The sequence below is a fragment of the Ictidomys tridecemlineatus genome, chromosome X, assembly GCF_052094955.1.
Source record: "Ictidomys tridecemlineatus isolate mIctTri1 chromosome X, mIctTri1.hap1, whole genome shotgun sequence".
In the NCBI taxonomy this organism is placed as follows: Eukaryota; Metazoa; Chordata; class Mammalia; order Rodentia; family Sciuridae; genus Ictidomys; species Ictidomys tridecemlineatus.
The window spans coordinates 4,364,327-4,384,596 of record NC_135493.1 but is presented as its reverse complement, the minus strand read 5'-3'; the positions used below and the strand labels follow the sequence as shown (position 1 = coordinate 4,384,596).

General features: G+C 40.5%; 1 protein-coding gene across 5 annotated transcripts in view; it reads left to right on the top strand.

Moving 5' to 3' along the window:
* The first annotated feature begins 8,316 nt into the window (after positions 1–8,316).
* The window catches only part of Mtm1 (myotubularin 1), a 98,646-nt gene continuing 86,692 nt past the window's right edge, over positions 8,317–20,270 (top strand). For 4 of the 5 annotated variants that reach the window (XM_078034148.1, XM_078034149.1, XM_078034146.1 and 1 more), the window contains exon 1: positions 8,317–8,391. In XM_078034148.1, the coding sequence (XP_077890274.1) occupies positions 8,321–8,391 (71 nt within the window). In that variant the 5' untranslated portion in view covers positions 8,317–8,320. Of the gene's footprint in view, positions 8,392–12,253; positions 12,315–20,270 lie in introns of those variants that run through there. The other variant, XM_005338517.5, reaches the window with a different exon arrangement.

Sequence of the window (20,270 nt, the reverse complement as noted above, 5' to 3'; positions counted from 1 at the left end):
GGCAGGGGAGAAGGAAGGTGTGGCAGCTTTGGGAGCTGGGCCTAGGTGTGTTTCCAGGTGCACTCCTGGATCCCCAGGCTCTTCTGGAAAACTATCAGCAGTCTGAAAAGCTGCTACTACTCCCACTCCCTAGCACTTCAGCTTTGTTCCCATGAGCCCCCACAGTCCAAGCAAGGGTTAGTGGGTGGTGTTACAACTGTCAGTAGAAACACTGCCACTAAACACACACCTTTAACTCCATAGGGCCCCAATAGAGCAGGGTAAAGGCTTCAGGAGGCTGCTGAGACCCCATTCTATTAAAAATAGTCACCCTGCTTGGCACAGGGGCCCACACTTGTAATCCCAGCAACTCACGGGGGCTGACACAAGAAGATCACAAGTTCAAGGTCAGTCTAGGCAACTTGAAGCAACCCTGTCCCAAAATACAAAATAGGACTGGGGATGTAGCTCAGTGGTAGAATACTCCTGGGTTTAACCTACAGTATCCCTCCCCCAAAAAAGCTACCCCTGAAAGCCCCCACATGAACACTCAGGGTTTATGTGCTTCTTTTGAAGGGTGCTCATGTGCCCTACTGGTAAGTGACCTCTTTGAAATGATCCCTGGAAGCTCTAATGGGAAAAGGAGTACATTCATCAGAACCTGTCTGAGGAGCACTCAATGCCCGCTTCCTGAAGGTAGGTGAGGTCCTTAGCAGGCCATTTCTAGGGCCATTCCATTGCCTCCCACCCCCACCAGCACATGCTGCTGGCCTTTTCTCCCGTGTTTGTTCTCCTGAGAAGAGAGGAGGGTCTGGGAAGATATTCTGGGAAAGGATCCCCTTCACAACTCTCAGGAGTTTCTGGCAGTGAAACAAAGAGTGGGTAGTATTTGTTTTGGGAAGGACACATGTTCTTGGTTCCCTCATGCTTCTGGTTGCCTGGGTCTTGGGGTCCTAGTTACATTGGCTCCCTGTGGGAGGCTTTGTTTCTGAAGCAGGACATAAGACCTCTCGTCCTGGGTAGAGGCTGACCTTGAAAGGTACAATCCCACTTGAGACAAAACACAGAGAATATTGTCAATGAGTCTGAGGTTTTGGTCTCCTCAGCTCCAGCTTCTTGGAAAGGCTTAATCCTTTTTTATTTCAATTGTGGTAAAACACACATAACATTTAAAAATGACATTTTTACAATTTTAAGTGTATGGCTCAACAGTGTTAAGTACATTCACATTATTGTGCAATCAAACTCTAGAACTCTTTTCTCCTCCAAAAGTGATACTATACCCGCTAAAAAACAACCCCCTTTCCCCTTCCTCAAGCCCCACAACCAAGTTTCTACTTTCTGCCTCTATAAATTTGAATACTCTATGTCCTTCATATAAACATCCTAAGTATTTGAGCTTTTCTGATTAGCTTATTTCACTTTTTTTTTTTTTGAAACTGACTCTTCTGGGTCCCTTGATTTCCATGTGAATTCTATGATAGGTTTTTTTTCTATTTCTGTTAAAAAATAGTGGTATTTTTATAGGGATTGAATTGATTTGTAGATTACTTTAGGGATTAGTGATATCCTAACAATATTGAGCTTTCTAATCCATGAACTGGGCTGCCTTTCCATTTATTTGTGTCTTTTAAAACTTCTTTAAACATCAATAGCTTTTAGTGTACAAGTCTTTTTCCTCCTTAATTAAGTTTATACCTAGTTTACTTTTTGATTAATCTTAAACAGTTTCACTCAGGTACAGTGACTACTTGCTGACATTTGGGTTTTTCATATTTATTTTTTTCCTTTTTTATCATTCTCTTTTGATTTTAATCTTGAATATCCAAATTATTCTGTGTTTGGGAAGCAGCATCCTACATTCACATCGTTATGAAATAGGTAAAATAAAAATATAAAGCCTTTATTCAAATCTGTGTTTTTACATTTACTTATAGGGCTTACTTCCTCAAAAAAAAAAATACTGAAAGGGCTGGGTTGTGGCTCAGTGCTTGCTTAGCACATGTGAAGCACTGGGTTCAATTCTCAGCACCACATAAAAATAAATAAATAAAATAAAGATATTGTGGGGCTGGGGCTGTAGCTCAGTTGCCTAGAGCACTTGCCTAGCATGTGTGAGGCACTGGGTTCAACCTTCAGCACTGCATATAAATCAATCAATCAAATAAAGTTATAAAAAATAGTGTAAGAAACTGAGATTTAAGAACCACAATCTCACAATTGGAGGCACAGAGAGGGAATCTTGAGAGCTGGCATTTCTTCTCAGTGTCTTTGATTTTTGACTGAACTTTGGGGCAATTTTCTCCCCATTCTTCTTGTAGACTAGACATCAAAGTTCTCCATGGTCACCCTAGATTTGCCTAGTGATGAAGGAAGTAAATAGGGCGGATCTTTGGAAACATTGTGATGTCACAACAATAAGCCCAGCAAGCCTAGCCCCCACGTTCAAGAATGCCTTGTACAAAGAACCTGGGTTTTTCTCTGGGTGTGAAAGCTTTCATAGCTTATTACTGGGCTTGAACTTCCACCTAGCACCTGGGAAAATAGAACTTGCTGACCTGACGGGCCTCCCCAAGGATGCCCCAACCCAGCATCAGTTCTATGAGAAAATACAAGTGAAATACCAGGAGAAGCAGTAGTGCTCCCATATTTTCTGTAAAGAGTCCTGGTTGGCTGCCATGGCATTCAGGAGACCAGAGAAAAGGTAGGGGAAATTTCTAGTTCTTGAAGCCCAATAGGGTGATGCTTCCTCTGTCTGGATACAGCCCCCTGGTCTCCTTCATTCAGGTAGGCACTCTCTGTGCGACTGCTATGTGACTGGGTTTCCTCTTCTCCTGGTGGATGCTTTTCCCTAGCCCCATTCAAACTCTTGGTGTAGCACATCCTTGGTAATGTATGGGACAAGCTTCACCATCCTTTCTTCTTCAAGGTCCCAAGACTCTTAGAAAACAAACAAAAAGAAACTGGCAATTTCTGTGTAGCTTCAGAACCTTAACTGAGGTTACCCCTCAAAACACACTTTAACCTCAACTTTGTTGAAGTAAAACTTATTTAAAATAAACTTCACTCACATCATGTTTATGAGCTTGGGCAGTTGTATACAGTTGCATAACTACCATCACAATCAAAATATAGAACATTTCCACCACTCCCAAAACACTGTTCTTGCCCCTTTGGAGTCAATTCTCTCCCACACCTCTATCTTGGTTTCTGACCCAAATCAAGCACAAATCTGCTTTCTTGATCATGATCATTTTTTCTTTTCCAAAATGTAATAAGCGACTGCGGTGTACTTCAGTTGTAGAATACCTGCCTAGCATGTTGAGGCCCTGGGTTTAATTCCCAGCATTGCAAAAATAAAATATAACATTAGTGGAATCATATAGTCCATAATATTTTATGTATAGTTTATTTTTAGTTTATAGCAACAGTTTTATACTTTTTAGATTTTTTTTGAGATTTACTCATGCTGTAGCAAAAATCTGTAATTCTTCCTTTATATTTATATGTAATAATCCATTTTATGCATATACCACCGTTGTTTAGCCATTCTCTCATGATGGAAATTTGAGCTATTTACTTTTCAACTCTGCAACTTAGCGAGACCCTATGTCAAAATTTAAAAATAAATAAATAAATAGAAGGGCTGGGAATATAGCTCATTGGTAGGGCACCCTGGGTTGAATCCCCAGTACTACAAAAAGAAAAGAAAGTAAGATTTTCTCCTGTACTGGGTCTTTTATCCATTTTGAGTTAGTGTGTGAGTGTGTGTGTGTGTGTGTGTGTGTGTGTGTGTGTGTGTGTTGCTGGGGATCAAACACAGGACTAGGTACGTTCTAGGTAAGCACTCTAATACTGAGTTAATTTTCATATATGGTATAAGAGTTCAATTTCCTTCTTTTGCATGTGACTATATAGTTTCCACATCACCATTTGTTGAAATGATGTCTCCTTTCCCCATTGAATGGTCTTGGTACCCTTGTCTAAAATCATTGCATTATATAATTTGAGGGTTTATTCCATTTCACTGGTCTGGCATAAAGTTTTTCTTTCTTTAAATATTTTTTAGTTGTAGATGGACCCATACCTTTATTTTATTTATTTATATGTGAGTGCTGAGGATAGAACCCAGTGCCTCGCACGTGCTAGGCAAGTGCTCTACAACTGAGCCACAGCCATAGCCTCTGGCATAAAATTTTTATTACCATATCTTTGTTGTAAGTTTTGAAATGAGGAAGTGTGGGACCTCTTACTGTTCTCCTTAAGGCAAAAGCTACTCCTGGCATCCACTGTTCTTCATTCTTTATCACAAACTTACGAAGTAGATACTAATATCTTCATTTCATAGTTGAGAAAAATTGAGACTTGGGGAGACAGAATTTCCTAGAGTCACTCACATTGCAAATAGAAGAGCTAGGATTTGAATTCTGGGGCTTTCGTGCCAGTGCCCAGAAACTTATCCCCTGTGTTCTCCCACTCTCTGCCCAGTGACCATTATGGTAGCATTGAAATGTTGCCAAATTGACACATTTATCTTCACTATACAAGGACATAACACCCCTGAGAAATGGCATAAGGAAGCAGCTAATGATCAGAGAAGTGAAGTGGTTTTCCCATGTCCAGCAGCTTGTCAGTAGAATTTCTGGGACCTGAATTGGGTTTCCCAAATCCAAGTGCAGCCTCCTACAGCATGGTGGTTTGCAGCTACATTCTTGTCTTTATTCCCAAATACTTCTTTCTTCAGACTTCTCCTTCCTGCATTAAGATACCCTTCCCTTTCCTCTACCTTCCCCTACCCCTGGATTCCTTCCAAGGCATAGTGTGGGAACTGAGAGATGAAAGCCCTAGAGCTCAGGAGCTGAGGTGTTAGGCATGCTAAGGCAGGGAACAGGAAGCTGGCATTATCTCTCTCAGGTCAGCTTCTTGAAGGAAAGGTATGCCTGGCCAGAATTATTGTGCAGGCTCCTCCTGATCCTTCCTACTCTACTCCTCCATTTTCAGAAAAAAGAATAAAGCTAAGGAGGGTAAGAGTCTCTTCCAATGTGTCTTAGCAGAAGCAGAAAAAACTTATGGAGGGAGGCACTAGGTGTAAGATGTGCAGCCCAGAAAGGTTGTTGAAGAATCAGCCTCATGTCACATCCATTACTACCTCACCCTATTGTCCATGAGCTCCAAGTTAGGAGGCCAACTATCTCCCCACAGGTGCCTGCATCTTGGGGACTGTGTGTAAAGTGCAGGGAAGCCTAAAGAATCCCTCAAAACACACACACACACACACACACACACACACACACACACACACACACAATGAATTCTAAGATGCAGCCCTAACCTGAAGGAGGGGAGGATTTGGTACAGTGATTTTGCAAAGGGCACGGGGGTTACTCCTCTAGAAAACATAACCCTTATAATTTTTAAAGAGTTTCCACATCTCTTCAGGTCATTTGATCTCCCCACCTATACTGTAAGGCACAGGTGGGGTCACTACCACAGACCAGAGGCCAGTCTTCTCTACTGCCCCTTTCTTAGATTCCATTCTTCCACATATGGAGCTGGGTGGGGGCTGGACCCAGGTGGACCCTGAAGAAATCTTCTCTAGCAACTACCTTGTTATGGTTTAGATTTTAAATTTTTCCCACATTTTAGGCTTGATCCCAAGGTAACAGGGTTCAAAGGTAGGGCCTTTGGGGAAGTAATTGGATCAAGAGGGCTTTATCAATGGATTCATAATTTAATGGGCTATTGGGTAGTGATTGAAACCTATGAGGTGAGGTCTAGTTGGAGGGAGTGACTACTTAGGGACTATAGTTTTTACTGGCCCCTTTCTCTTTCTGCTTCCTGGCTACCACAAGGTAAGCAGTTTTGCTTCACCACGTACTCACTGCTATGATCTTATGCTTTGCCAAAGGTCCAAAGTAATGAGACAAGTGACAATGGATAGATGCCTCTGAAATCATGAACCAAAATAAAACTTTCCTCTCAGCCATTTTTCTCAGGTATTTTGTCACAGTGATGAAAAACTGACTAACATATTTCCTTAGGAAAAGAACCCTCTCTACTCTGTACCTCCCCAGTCCCTAATGCTCAACCCAAGCAAAGGGCTTCAGCTTCATCCTTGAACTCTTTTTTTTTTAAGAGAAGCATTTTTTTATTGGTTGTTCACAACATTACAAAGCTCTTGACATATCATATTTCATACATTAGATTCAAGTGGGTTATGAACCCCCATTTTTACCCCCAATACTCGTGCCTACTGTATAGAATGTCTCCCATCCAGCTGCTATCTTTCCTGTACCCACCCACATTTTTCTCTATTCCTCTGCCCCCAAATTCACAGATATTGGGAATCCATTTATTCAGCAGCCCATCAGGGAGGTTCTCTGACATGCAGATTTAATGAGAATGCTTTGAAATCCAGCACAAATATGAATGTTATTCAAATACGTGCATAGTCTGGGGAGGGGAGCTGGCAGGGCAGACTTGCAAGGAAATGATAACATTAGTACAATGAGAAGGGCTCTGGGAGGAGCTTCTAAGACTAAGGCCCAGGAGCAAGTGCTATTCTGCTGTCTCTTCAGGAGTACTGTTATTCTGGGGGAAAAGAAGGACCAGGAATATCCATAGAATAGAAAGAAGTTCCTTGTGACTAGACCAGAACTTGGGGTGAAGAAAGAGAAGAGGTATACTGGGAGATGCATGGGTTTGGTTGGATTCAGAAGGGCATTTTTGTTCCTTAGAAGTCTGAGATCCTTAGTAGAGTATATATGTATATATCCAAAAGACCCCCTTATCATTGGGGGACACAGTCTAACATCCACAATGGATGCCTGAAACTCTGGATGGTACCAAACCGTATACATAATAGGTTTTTTCCCTATACTTACATAGCTATGATCAAGTTTACTTAATAAATTAGGCACAGTAAAATATTAACAGTAATAATGAAAAATAAAATAGAACAATTATAATGAAAAGTATTGCTAATCTTGGGCTTTGAGGACATTAAGTAATACAAGGGTTTCTTGTACACAGAACTGCAATACCATGCCAGTTGACCTGATACCAAGATAGCTACTAGCCATCTGCAGTGGCACACACCTGTAATCCCTACAATTTAGCTTAGATAGGAAGACCACAAGTTGACAGCCAGGCTTGGCAACTTAGTGAGACTCTGTCTCAAAATAAAAAATAAAAAGGGCTGGGGATGTAGCATCCCTGGGTTCAATCCCCAGCACTGGAAAAAAGAGAGACAGCTACTAAGTGATTAACAGGCAGGAAGTTTACACAGTGTGGAGATGTTGGACAAAGGGATGATTCGTGTCTCAGGTGGAATAGAAGAGATGGACATTGAGAAATTTCATCAACTCAAAATGCTGTGAAACTTAAAACATGAATTGTTATTTCTGGAAACTTCTATTTAATATTTTTACCATATTGAACATGGATAACTAAAAACTACAGGAAGTGAAACTGAGGATAAGGGTGGGACTTCGATATTAGGATATGTTATGTGTGTCTCATATTGGTACAGGGCAAAACAGGCTGTTTTTACATACTGGAGAACTAACAAATATAAGAGGAAAAGATCAAAATATAGTAATTTCATTTAATGGAAGTGCTCATATGTATTCTTTTTATTATACCACACAAGGGACATTATATCCATTATTCTATGTGACAAGACTGTTTTATTTGATTACACTCTGAATTTTCTTCTTGAACTCTGTCTCCCTTAACTTTTTTTCTGTCTCCATTTACTATATTAATAGTCATCTGTCCAAAACCTCAAAAATTAGAAGAAAATTTGACCTGAAATGTTTATATTAGCTGAGTTTGTGAACTGCAGATCTTGCAGCAGTGAAAATTTCCTTTTTCCCTTATGGTATCTTAACTTCATTCAGCCAATTCGATGTACTGGGTAATGACTTACCTTGGTGACATCTGCAAAAGTTTTTTCTAGAGAAGTTTTCCCTCTTATTTTAGGAAAACAGTGAGACCCAGCCAAGAGTCCTGTGATTACGCTTCCCAGCTGCCTCCGCTGGGCGCTGACTCCAACTTCCCTTACTGGGGTGTCCCCTGGCATCTTGGCCCTGCCCATTCCCGGCACAAAGTCGCGAACTACGACTCCCAGCTGCCTTTACAGGCTGGACCCTTCATAGAAGGCTTCCCAGCAGCCTCGGGGGTGAAGAGCTCCGCCCCTCAGAGCGGCTCCGCAGGTCTGCGCGGAGCCTTCCGTCCGCCTCCGCCTCTGTCACGTGATTCATACCCGCCAACCGGTGCGCGGAGGAGGGCGGCAGGCGGTGGCCGGGGGCGGGGAGGCCACGGGGGCGGGGCGGGGCGGATGGCGGAGGGGGCGGAGCAGGGCCCTGGAGCTGAGCAGCCTGGCAACGGCGGTGGCGCCGGGAGCCCAAGGTGGGTGCGCGCTCACGGCTGGCCTGGCTGTGAGCCGGCCGCTGCGGGGACCTGTGATGGGGAGACTGGCAGCGGGAAGTTGGGACTCCACGGGCCGCCGGGTCGCGCGGGGCGTCAGCGCACCCGTTGGGGTGGGGGTGGGGTTCACCCGAGCTTCTTCGCTGTCCCCGCGGGGCAGGGCTGAGGCCGGGGAGCAGAAGACAGGTGCTTCTGTTTTCCCCCAGTTCTTCGGCTCACGGCGGGCGAAGGTCGGGACAGGAATTGGGGGTGCAACGCCGGGAGGCGGGGAGCATATGTCGTAGGTGCTGCCTGTACTTTGCTTCCCTGTCCCGGGGAGGCGAGCGGGCCGGGCGGCTGCCCTGCCTCCTCGGCGACGCGACGCGCTGCGGCTGGTCCTCGCCCTAGCCTTCTGCGTGGGGTGGGCACCCGCCGCATCCCCCGTGGGCTCTGCGGAGTGGACTCAGCCTGGCACTGAATGAGAAACTATAATCGTCGCTCTGGTCCAGTGTTTCTGTGTATGCACGGGAGATTTATCTGCTTTTGCAACAGTTGAGGGAAGGTCTGAGAAGGAACGGTTAGTTCCCTGATACGCAGTCGGAAGTATGCACAGGCACGAGCAAGCGCCCTCGGTCGGGGTGCCTTTTGCTGCGCTCAGGAAGTGAAAAAATTAGTATTATAAAGTGAATCTGTTGCACAAAATTATATTATGAACTTTATGGATGGATACAACATATCAGACGAAGTGGATTGTGACTAGTTTTTAAGACAGGTCTTTGCAAGAGCGGAATTGTAGTATTTTACAATTGACTAAGACCTCGAAGTTCACATAATTTGTTTCCTGTATGGGAGAACTGAGTCCCAGAGAGGCTAACTAATATAGATAGCAAAGCTAGTATCACAAGCTAGGTATCGGGAGTATATTATATGTCTATTCTGGGTTCTTTGTACTACATCTCCGTGTTATTAAGATAGAAGTCTCTATCTTATAGTCGTGAGACTGAGCCAGAAGTTTTACTGTGGTTCAGACCATTTTGGATTTCCTTCAAAACCAGTTTACTAACTAGCTGAGATGATCGGGCTTGTTACTTTAGACACCTTTTGCTTTCATCCAGGATATCTATTGGGCAAAACAGGTATTCATCACGTTTGACTGAATGATTTCTGGCTATTTAACAAAATCAAACCCTAAAGAGATTCCATACCATGGAGAATAATTCAAAGTGGTGGTGCTCCTGATGTGCTTGAAGGTGAATACCTTCATTCGGGCATATAGAAGCTACTATGGTTATTAAATGACTTGTCTCCTTACCTTAAACTTCTAACTTACATTTATTAAATTGTTAGTGGTTTCATTCATTAAATACAGTTCCCACAGTGTCCTAAGGACAGCGCACTACTGAGGAGGCCTTCTGGAATTTATGTGTGGGGATTCAGACAATTAAAAAAAAATAAGCAATGATATTTTCCAGCAGAGCTGAATGTTGAAAAAATGAACTCTAAATCTCTACAATGACAGTAAAACAAACAGGCATGATCGAGAGTGAGTTGGACATCACTTTGAACTGCTAGTTTTAGATTGTCAGCTGCTGCGCCACTAAAGCAAACAAATCCAAAAGCAAATCTGTCTGAATCCAACAGATTCTGTGGAGTCATCATTTTTCCCAAGAGTGCCTCTTAGATAACTTTATCACAACCTTGCTTTTTTCCTCTTTACATGCAACAGTGTTTTCATACACCTGGGAAGGTGGTTTTCAAATCCCCATTTCTGTAGATAGCTGACTCTAACTACAGAAGGCTCTGCTGGATTCTCAGGCCACCTTATACCATAGTTCCTCTTCCTGCATGCTGGTTTGTACTGTGAACCTGTTATCTGAAATAATTCTCAATCTTTGTATTGTGTGATTTGTAAAGACAAACCAGTTCATTTTGAACTAGCTCCAGAGTAAAGAAGCACTCAAGTTCTTGGTAACAAGAGCACTCACTAATAAAATGGCATTAGTGAGAACTCACTGTAAAAATTCATCTGTTTGGTACCACTCAGTCCTCCCAAATTCTGTATGTCCAGTATCTTCAAAGCAAATTTTTTAAATTTACATATTCTGAAAATGGATAAAGTTACAAAAAATACTCCAGTAGTCTTCCTCCAAAATGAGAAAAGGATTAACAAAATGTACTTACTTTAGAAACCACTGAAAACACACAGCTCTTGGTCTTATTGAAGGCTCCAAAATAAAGAGAAAAGCAGAGACTCTTCAAAGCTCAGTAGGTGACATTCTTAACCAGTGGCCAGAGGATTACAAAGATTTGAGTTTCTATTTATTTCTAAAGTTTATTCAATTTTATAACAGAATAATAGGTTGTTTTCATCATTTAGTAATTTCCCTTCCCTCTTTCTGACCCCTTCAGAGTTCTGCTTTCTTTATTTTCTAGTTTCTCAGTTCATTTATTCCTTTTTTTGGCAGATGGGGGGCTTATTGCTCTGGATTAGGTGGTCTCCACAGATTTGAATCCTGGCTTTATTATTACTTATGTGACCCTGGGCAAGGGACTTGCCTCTGTCCCTGGGGTTCCTTATATGTAAAATGAAAATAATGATAGTACCTTCTCAAAGGGATGTTTGGAGGACTGAGTAGATATTGTGTGTGTGTGTGTGTGTGTGTGTGTGTGTGTGTGTGTAATGTTTAGGACAGTTTTGTACATAGAGGCACTCAAGAAAATTTAGCTGTTATTAAATTGAACTATTTGGACCTCTTATTTTTGAGGAAAAAAATGTTCCTAGCCATGTCCTAATAAAATTTTAGAAATCCAGTAAGCTGGATATTCTAGACATTTCTTTTGCATTTCATTGTTGGTGTGAGATTTTGATTTCAGATGACATTGTTAGCAGTGTCTTCTGTTATTGCATAGCTTAATTTCCTTTACTAGTTGGATTTAAAAATTCCTTGCTTACTTGGGGCCAAATTTTTTTTTTGTTGTTGTTTTGTTTTTTTCGTTACCACAAACAACAGCCATAGAGAAAGAATGCCTCCTTGTGATCCTTCTCATGTAGCTGGAAGACGAGCTTTCATTGGAAATGTTTGCTGTGTGTTTTTTCATAGCCAGTACCTTGACAATTATTCTTTTTATGAATTTGAAGCATCTCTTTAGAAAATTGGCATCATGTACAAGTGCTTTCTTCCTATTTCTAACAGGAACAAGTGGTAAACGAACATGTTGTCCATGTGATGTGATAGGAAACTTCCTGCATTTGGATTCCAGAAGCTGGTTTCAAGTCTCATTTCTCTGCTTTAACTCTGTGACACTGGACAAGTCATTTTAGCTCACTGTTGATGGCTTTTACATTTGTTAGACAGAGCTAATAACACCCAAGCTTTCAGAGTTCTTCAGAGAATCAGATGTGCATCAGAGCTTTCTGTAAGCTGTACACCATTATCATGATTGCACTATAGTGTTATACAAGTCATAGTTGTTTGGAGAACTGGTTGTGAGGGCAACCATCATTCCTGTTCTTAGCTCATCTTCTCCTTAACCATAGGTGTGGCCTCTCTGCCTCAGTCTCTCACAGCTGTCAGCATTAAAATATGCAAATGTTTTAGTGCCTAGTGAAAATGGCCTGAAGCCATTTGTTTACCTTATGAGTTTTCATTTTATTTTTTCCCTAAAAGGTAGTACTGTATAACCAACAATTACAGGGTGATAGCAAGGTGATTCCTGCATTAGGGAATTTTACCTGCCCCTTTCCCAAGTGTCTCAGAATGGAAGTCTTACATTTTTCTGATCAAGACCCAACCTTGGCTCTTCAGTCAGCTTCAGGCCCTGTGCATTCCTCAGTCCATAATAGACTGGATTCTTGTGCTCCTAGGTTAGGATGAAAAGTGATCCGGGCCCTGGAGAAGAGATCCAGAGACTTGATTGCTCATCAGGTCAGTACCTCAGGCCTGGGCCTGAATGCCCTTGAATTCATTTCTCAGTATCTTGAAAGGACTCCTAACTTTGCAATTCCACATACTTACACTAGTTTTATATGATTGGTCCTTGATTCTTTTTCTTTATAGGCAACTCCTACATATTTCAGTATTAATTTTTTTCATCTTCCAAACTTGTAATAAAGAGGTCTGAGGTCAGAGACATTTTTCTGGGTGTGTGAAACCGAACATGGCCCAGTGCACACAGTAAACAGTAAACATTCATTGACTTGCACTGGATGGGGGGGCACAGCATTGTTTGGACATGTTCACTTTAATCCTTCTGAAGATTGTGCTCCTTGTCTGTGAGATGAAATGGAGCTTGTACCTAGCCTTTCTCTCCATGGGCAAATAAAAAATGGATAAGAAGGTTCTTAGAATCCAGTGATGGGACAGATCTCTCACATTGGCTTAACACCCCTTTCCTCCCAGCTTTTTAATCTTTGCACTGTGTCATCATGAACGCTTTGAGTATAGGTTTTTGCTTTGCTTGCTGTTATGTTTGGGATGGGGGGGGGTAGAGGAGGAAGTCAAAGATTAAGAATTGAAAGGAAGAACAAAATGAACTTTTTTGTAATACATTCAGCTCTTCAGCCCTGTACAAATTTTGACAATACACAGTGGTGCCTTTTCTGTAGCATGTGGTAATTGTTATATTTTGATATCATGTCCTTGGACTTTCTGTGAGAAGAAATCAATCCATTTTCTGAGCCTGTTAACATGGAATAGGCTGCAACATCAGGTCAGTGTCATCCTTTCCCCTCCATGGGAGCTACTGAGGCAGAGGTAGGTTTTAAAGGACATTCTTAGCATCGGATGATGGTGCTTTAAATTCCTTTATGGCTCTGAGATTACTCAGGTGAGGATGCAGGAGAATGGGGACTGCCCTTACTTTTAGCAGGCCTGGAATTGGCCTTAGCTGTTTAAGTGCGATAATAAATATACCTGTATGGCAGTGACCCAGGCTACGGTGCAGAGGTGGTCATTACTATTGGTGGGCAACAGCAAGAAGGAAAGTTTGCTCTTGATTTCAGTAAGATCTTAGAAGGGTGCTGCCATTGACACTGGTTGTGTGACATTGGATGTAACCCCAGCCAGTGGTCCATTTTGAGTTGACCTGGGAGAGGAAAGCATGCATCTCCCCTTCTCTGCTGCCGGCTTCTAAGGGCAACCTGTTCAAGATGGGCCCCCACTTCTTTGTATTCCTCACTGTGAGAGGCTCAGTCTGATCCTACAGCACATTTACTTTCTTCCTGTTATCAGCTCTAATTTTCCCCAGAGGCCCCCATCACTTCTGTCATAAAATTTTTTTGTTGTTGTTGATACTGTCCGGATGCCCTCACTCCTCAGTAGCCACTCTTGGGGGCTTGTGACAAATGTAGAATCTCAGGCTTGGTCCCACATTCAGTTAGAACCACTGCAGAATATTCCATCAGAATCTGCATTTTAATGAGACCCCCACCAGGCGGCCATATGTAAATTAAAGTTATAAAAGGCCAATCTAATCTGAGAGTACCAGTTCACACCCTGGCTTCCTAAGCCTTTGAGACAGTACTAGCCAAAAGAAAGGTAATGTGAGTCATGTGAAGTTTGAAAGTTTTTTTAGCCACAATAAAAAAAAAGTGAACAGGTGAAGTCAGTTTTAATATATCTAGTTGGTGCAAAATACTGTCATTTTAACAGGTAGTGAACATAATTAATGAGATGACCCCCTTTTGTAATAGGTTGTCCAAATCCTGGATGTGTTTTGTTATTGCCTCACATCTCCATCTAGAGTAGTCATATCACATGTGTTCAGGAGTTGCACGTACTAGTTGCTACCATGTTAGCATGGTGTGGAGAGTTATCTTTTGGCCTGGATTTGTTGATGATTTCATTTAGAGTTGTTGCCAATACCTGACCAGCCGCCTCAGTAGTAATGTACATTAACATTAGGCGTAATCTTTGCCAAGCCCTTGGCCCTCTGCTTCTACAGAATGTCTTGTTTGAGTCCTTAAACACTGCTTTGAGGTAGAAAGTATTAACATCACTATGGAATTTCTTCCAGAAAAGTTAGGTCTAGGTGATGCACTTTGAAGCAGCTGCGAGAGGATGGAAACCCAGGGGAGTCTGACTTCTGGGTTCATAGTCTGGGCTGTAGCTTCTGCAGAGTTCAGGACTACAAGTTCTCTTTCTGTGTCAGTTTTGTAAGCTGCATGAAGACAGCCCTGTTGGCATGGCATGTGTGACAAACACGTGCTTTCTTCTGGGGGTAAAGCCATAGGGCTTGAGGAGTGTATCTGTCTTTCTTGGCTCTTCAGAGAGGGTGCAGAGTCTCTGAATAGAAGTTTCCTCTTCTTGGGAATACTACAGAGCAGTGGTTTGCCATGCTTCCTGCTCATTGGAACCACTTGGGGACTTTTAAAATACTTGCCACCTGAGCCTCACCCACAGACATTTGTGTTTAATTAATCTGGGATGACACTGACATGGGAATTTTTTTTTAAAGGCTTCCTGGTGATGGTGGCCTGCAACTCAGGTTGAGAGCAGCTGCTCTAAGAGCACTTCTCTGTGTTAAGTATGAACCACCTTGACAGTGGGTCTGGGATGAGGTAGGAGAGTGCTCTTGTCTGAGTTCCAGCAGGCTCCCAGATGATGCCCAGGTGGCTGCTCTGAGTGCCACTTTGAGTGGCAAGCCATATCAGAACCACGTGAGGTGCTTGTGCAGCACTACAAGTTCCCTGACATCATGCCTCAAGTTTCTGATGCAGGAGATGGTTGATGTGGGCCATTTTAAGGGATTTCGAATACAACTTTGTAGCTATAACTAAATTTGTGTCACTATAATGAACCCACTGTGGCCATGATCTTTCTTAACTGCTGGATTTGATTCATACAGTTTTCTTCTGGGTTTTCATATCTATATTTGATAGTGAGATTTGGCCTTAAATCTCTTGTATTGTCACTGTCTAGTTGAGTATCATGATTATGCTACCCTTATAAAGTAAGTGCTCTCCAGAAGTTTTTGTAGGATTGGAGTTATCTGTTATTTGAATGTTAATAGAACTTGCTCATAGATCCATCTCGGCCTGGAAGAGTTGAAACTACTAGTTGATGTCTGCCATATCTGTAGTGATGTCTTAATTCCTGCATCTTACTATGGTTTATTTGTGCCTTTTTCTTTTTCTTTTTTTCATTTGTTCTTTTTAATTACTCTTACCAGAAGTTTATCATTTGTAATTATGGGATCAACTTGATAATGATTGTTCATTTGTTTCCATGTATTTTACAGTTTTTAAGTAAAAATTTAATGAGCTTGAACTTCATATGATTTTAAAGTCAAATTTAGAGTAAGATATATTCAGAAGAGTCTTGCTTCCTTATCTAGCCAGACATACTACTCACTGGCATAATCAGTTTATTAGTTCATTCTTCTGTGGGTTCTTTTGCAAATTTGAGCAGGCATAAAAACACATGTATTTGCATTCCTCCCTTTTCTTATATACAGAAAATTGAATTTCACATACTATTCACACTCCTGATTTTTTTCACTTAAAATATTTCCCACGTGGGGCTGGAGTTGTGGCTCAGCAATAGAGCACTCACCTAGCATGTGTGAGGCCCTCAGTACCACTTAAAAATCCTCAGTACCACTTAAAAATAAATAAAGTAAAGGTATTATGTCCAACTACAAATAAAAAATAAAGATTTAAAATAAATAAATTTAAAAAAAATATATGTATATATATCCCAGAAATCACTTTTCTTCATTTGCTTCTTGTCTCTTTAGACTTATTCCACTGTTTGGATGTTTCAAAACATAATATTTTCATTTTTATTTTTATTATCAACTATATTCTAATCCCCATTGTAATTAATTCATTCAACTGTGAGCTGTTAGAAGTATACTTTTAATTTGCAAGTATATTTTCTATGAATTTTCAAAACTGATTCCTCACTTAACTTCATCATGGCCAGAGAATATAGGGTCAGTTATAGCCATTCTTTCAAATTTGTCACGGATAGGTTTCTGGGGTGTTTCATGGCTGGCTTCTTTCATTGAGCATAATTTTTTTTATATTCTTTTTTATATTGTTGCATGTATCAATTGTTCTTTTTTAATATTTATTTTATATTTGGACACAATGCCTTTATTTCACTCATTTATTTTTTACGTGGTGCTGAGGATCAAACCCAGGGTCCCACACATGCAAGACGAGTGCTCTACTGCTGAGCCACAGCCCCAGCCCATATCAATTGTTCTTTACCTTCTATTGCTGAATAGTAGTCTAGTATGGTGATAATGTCCACTAGTTGATGAACGTTTGAGTTGATTCAGTTTTGAGCCATTAAGAGTAAAGCTACTATGAACATTCATTTACATCTTTGTGTAGACTCAGGTTTTTCGTTTGCCTTGTGTAAATACTGTACTTAGGCAAAACATTGTTGGGTCTTATGTGTAGTGTATGTTTAACTTTACTGGGCATCATCAAACTCTTTTCCAGAGTGGTCCCTCCATTGTGCCATTTTGCATTCTCACTGGTAAAGTAAGAGGGTTCCTCTGGAACATCCTAATAAATACCTGTTGTTGTGTTGTGGCTTGTTTTTGAAGGTCTGATTTTTTTTTTCAGTACTGGGAATGGCACCCAGAGCCTTATGCATGCTAGGCAACTGCTCCACCACTGTCATACCCCGTTCATTGTCTTTTTTAAGTTTTAGCCATTTGGGTAGTTGTGGAAATGGTATCTCCTTGTGATTTAATTTACATATTCCTAATGATTGATTATAGGGACCATATCTTCATTTGCTTATTGGCCATTATGCTTATCTTATTTGGTGAAGTGTCTGTCAGGTTCGTTTGCCTGTTTCTGGTTAAATTGAATTGTCTGTTTTATTAAGTTGTGAGAGTTCTTTACATATTCTGGTTACAAGTTTTTTTTATCATATATGTGATTTGTAAATACTTTCTCCCTCCAACTATGGTTTGCTGTTTTATTTTCTTAACTGTGCCAGAGATTTTTACTTTTGATGGAGGCCTATTTATTCTCTGTGATATTATAGTTTGTATGCTTTTTGTCTTCTGGGAATCTTCATCTAACCTAAATTCACAAAAAAATTTTCCCCTGTATTCCCCTCTAGACCTTTTTTTTTTTTTTTTTTTTTTTTTTTAGTTTTAGGTCTTATGTTTGGATCTACTGTGACAGACTTATCCCACGGTGGCCACCCTGATTTCCATCTTTTTGCCTTGATATGGGTGGGTCCTAGGGCTTGTTTCTACCAATAGAACATGGAAAGGATTCTACAGCTGTAATTAAGAAACAGTTGGGTTTGAGTAAATTGGTTCTCTCTGACATGAAAGATTCTCCTCAAAGGCTTGTTGATGTGAGCAGCCATGTTGAGAAAGTGATCTGGCTATGGTATCTAAGAACTGCCAGTAGCCTCCAATTAGCAAAATGCCAAGGCCCTCAACCACACAGCCTTAGAGAAATGAGTTCTGCCAACCATATGAATGAGCTTAGAAACAGACTTTTCTCCACTTTAGCCTCCATATGAGAATGAAGCCTTACCACCACCTCAGCTGCAGTCTTATGAGACCCTGAACAGGGAGCCCAGCTAAGTTGGGCCCCAACTCCCGACCCATGGATACTGTAAGATAATAAATGTGTATTTACGGTTACTAAGTTTGTCATGCAGCAACCTTCAACTAATATACCTGTGTTCCATTTCAGCTTAATTTTTTTGTATTATGTGAAGTAAGATCAAAGTTCATTTATTCTTCCAAATAGAAATTAAATTGTCCCCACATCATTTATAGAAAACACTATCATTTTCCCTACTCAATCAATCACCTTGGTACTTTTGTTGAAAGCTAAGTGATCATTGCTAGGACCTCCAAAAAGTGTGCTTAATTATGGTCTTGCTCCATTTCATTGATTTATTCTCATACAAATACTATATTGTCTTGGTTATTGAGGTATTATATAACTCTGGAAATCAGATATTGGAAGTACTCTCCAACTTTGTCCTCTTTTTTCCCCCAAGATGGTTTTTAATTATTCTTATTCCTTTGCCATTCCAAACAAATTTTAGAATCATTTTATCAGTTCCTACAATCAAAATCCACTGGGATTTTGACAGGGACTGCATTGACTTTCAGGATCAATATTGATATGACAATGGTGAATCTTCTGATCTTTAAGCATGGCATATCTCTCCATGTATTTAGGTCTTGTTTGATTTCTCTCAGCAGTATTGTATCATTTTAAGTGTATGATTTTTTATTATATTTTGTTAACTATATCCCCAAATACCTTAATTTTTCCATTATCACAAGTGGCATTTTAATATTTTCATGTCTGTTTGTTCACTATTGACAGTAAGTGTATAATTCTTTTGATCTTGTGTAGCATGTGACCTTACTAAATTTACTTATTTTAGTAGCTTTCCTGTAGTATTGTTATGATTTATCATATGCATAATCTATAAAGTTTTATTTCTTCCTTACAGTATATTATGCTTTTTATTTCTTTTTTCTTGACTTATTGAACTTGCTAGGTTCTCTAAAATGTTAAATACAAGTGATAAAAGTGACCATCCTTGCCTTATTTACATCTCAGTGAGAAGACATTTCATTTTTACCATTAAGTGTGATGTCAGCTATAAGTTTTCATATTGTTATTTCTAATTTTCTAGAAGCTTTTTTTTGTTGTCATGATTGGATGTTGAATTATGTTTATAGAAATTATGTCTCAGATGCAGTCTTCAGGAAGATGGTATTAATAGCCCAGTTGATTGTATTATATTACCACATCCATATCCATACCACCACTCCCCAGATATTCAGCGAATGGAAACTATGATCAGGATCCATAATCAAATGCTCTTTTTGGGGGCGGGGTTTACTGGGAATTGAACTCAGGGGCACTTGACCACTGAGCCACATACCCAAGACTATTTTGTATTTTATTTAGAGACAGGGTCTCACTGAGTTGCTTAGTGTCTTGCTTTTTGCTGAGGCTGGCTTTGAATTCACGATCCTCCTGCCTCAGCCTCCCAAGCTGCTGGGATTACAGGCATGTGACACTGCACCCAGCTTAGTTTTGCTTCAATCATATTATATCACCTCTGTTATCATATTTGTTCCTATTTTTTATGTCTATGAGTTATCTTTATTGCCATCTAACTTGTATTTGTTCATTATCTCCCCAACACTGTTGTTGGCTCTTTGAAAACCTCTCTCAACTTTTTGGGAATCTGCCGTTGTGGTCCAGAGTGGTTTTCTAGGATACATCTATTGGCTGATTTTTGAACTGTTTTGGAAACAGGAGTAAATAATTACATATGCTTAATTAAGAAATTATTGCCCTGGTGTAATTTCATTATTCTAAGAAGCCATATTAATATTTTGGTACTATTTAAATTTAATGTGTTCACTGAATGCTTATAGATAGACAAACTGAATTGTTCTGAATGTAATCATATATTGATATGATTATTTGTAGTTTTTTATTTCTGTAGCTAACCTCCTGCCCTGTTAGAGGGTGAATTGTGTTCCCCAAAGACCTCTATTGAAGTTCTAATCCCCAGTATTGCACAATGTGATGTTATTTGAAAATAATGTTGTTATGATGTAGTTAGTAAGCTGAGGTCATGGTGGAGAAGGTGGGTTCCTTAATCTAATATGACAGGTGTTCTCCGAAGAAGATAGCAGGAGCAAACAGAGACATAAGGAAAATTCCATGTGACAGCACTGAGAGAAACTGGAGTGATTCAACAACAAGCCAAGGAGTACCAACCACCAAGACTTGGAAGAGTTAGAAAGTTTCTTCCCCTAGAGACTCCAGAGGGTGCTTGGTCTGGCTGACACCTTGCTTTTAGATTTCTGGACTCCACATTCATGAGAAAAATCTGTGTTTGTTGTTCTAAGCCATCCAG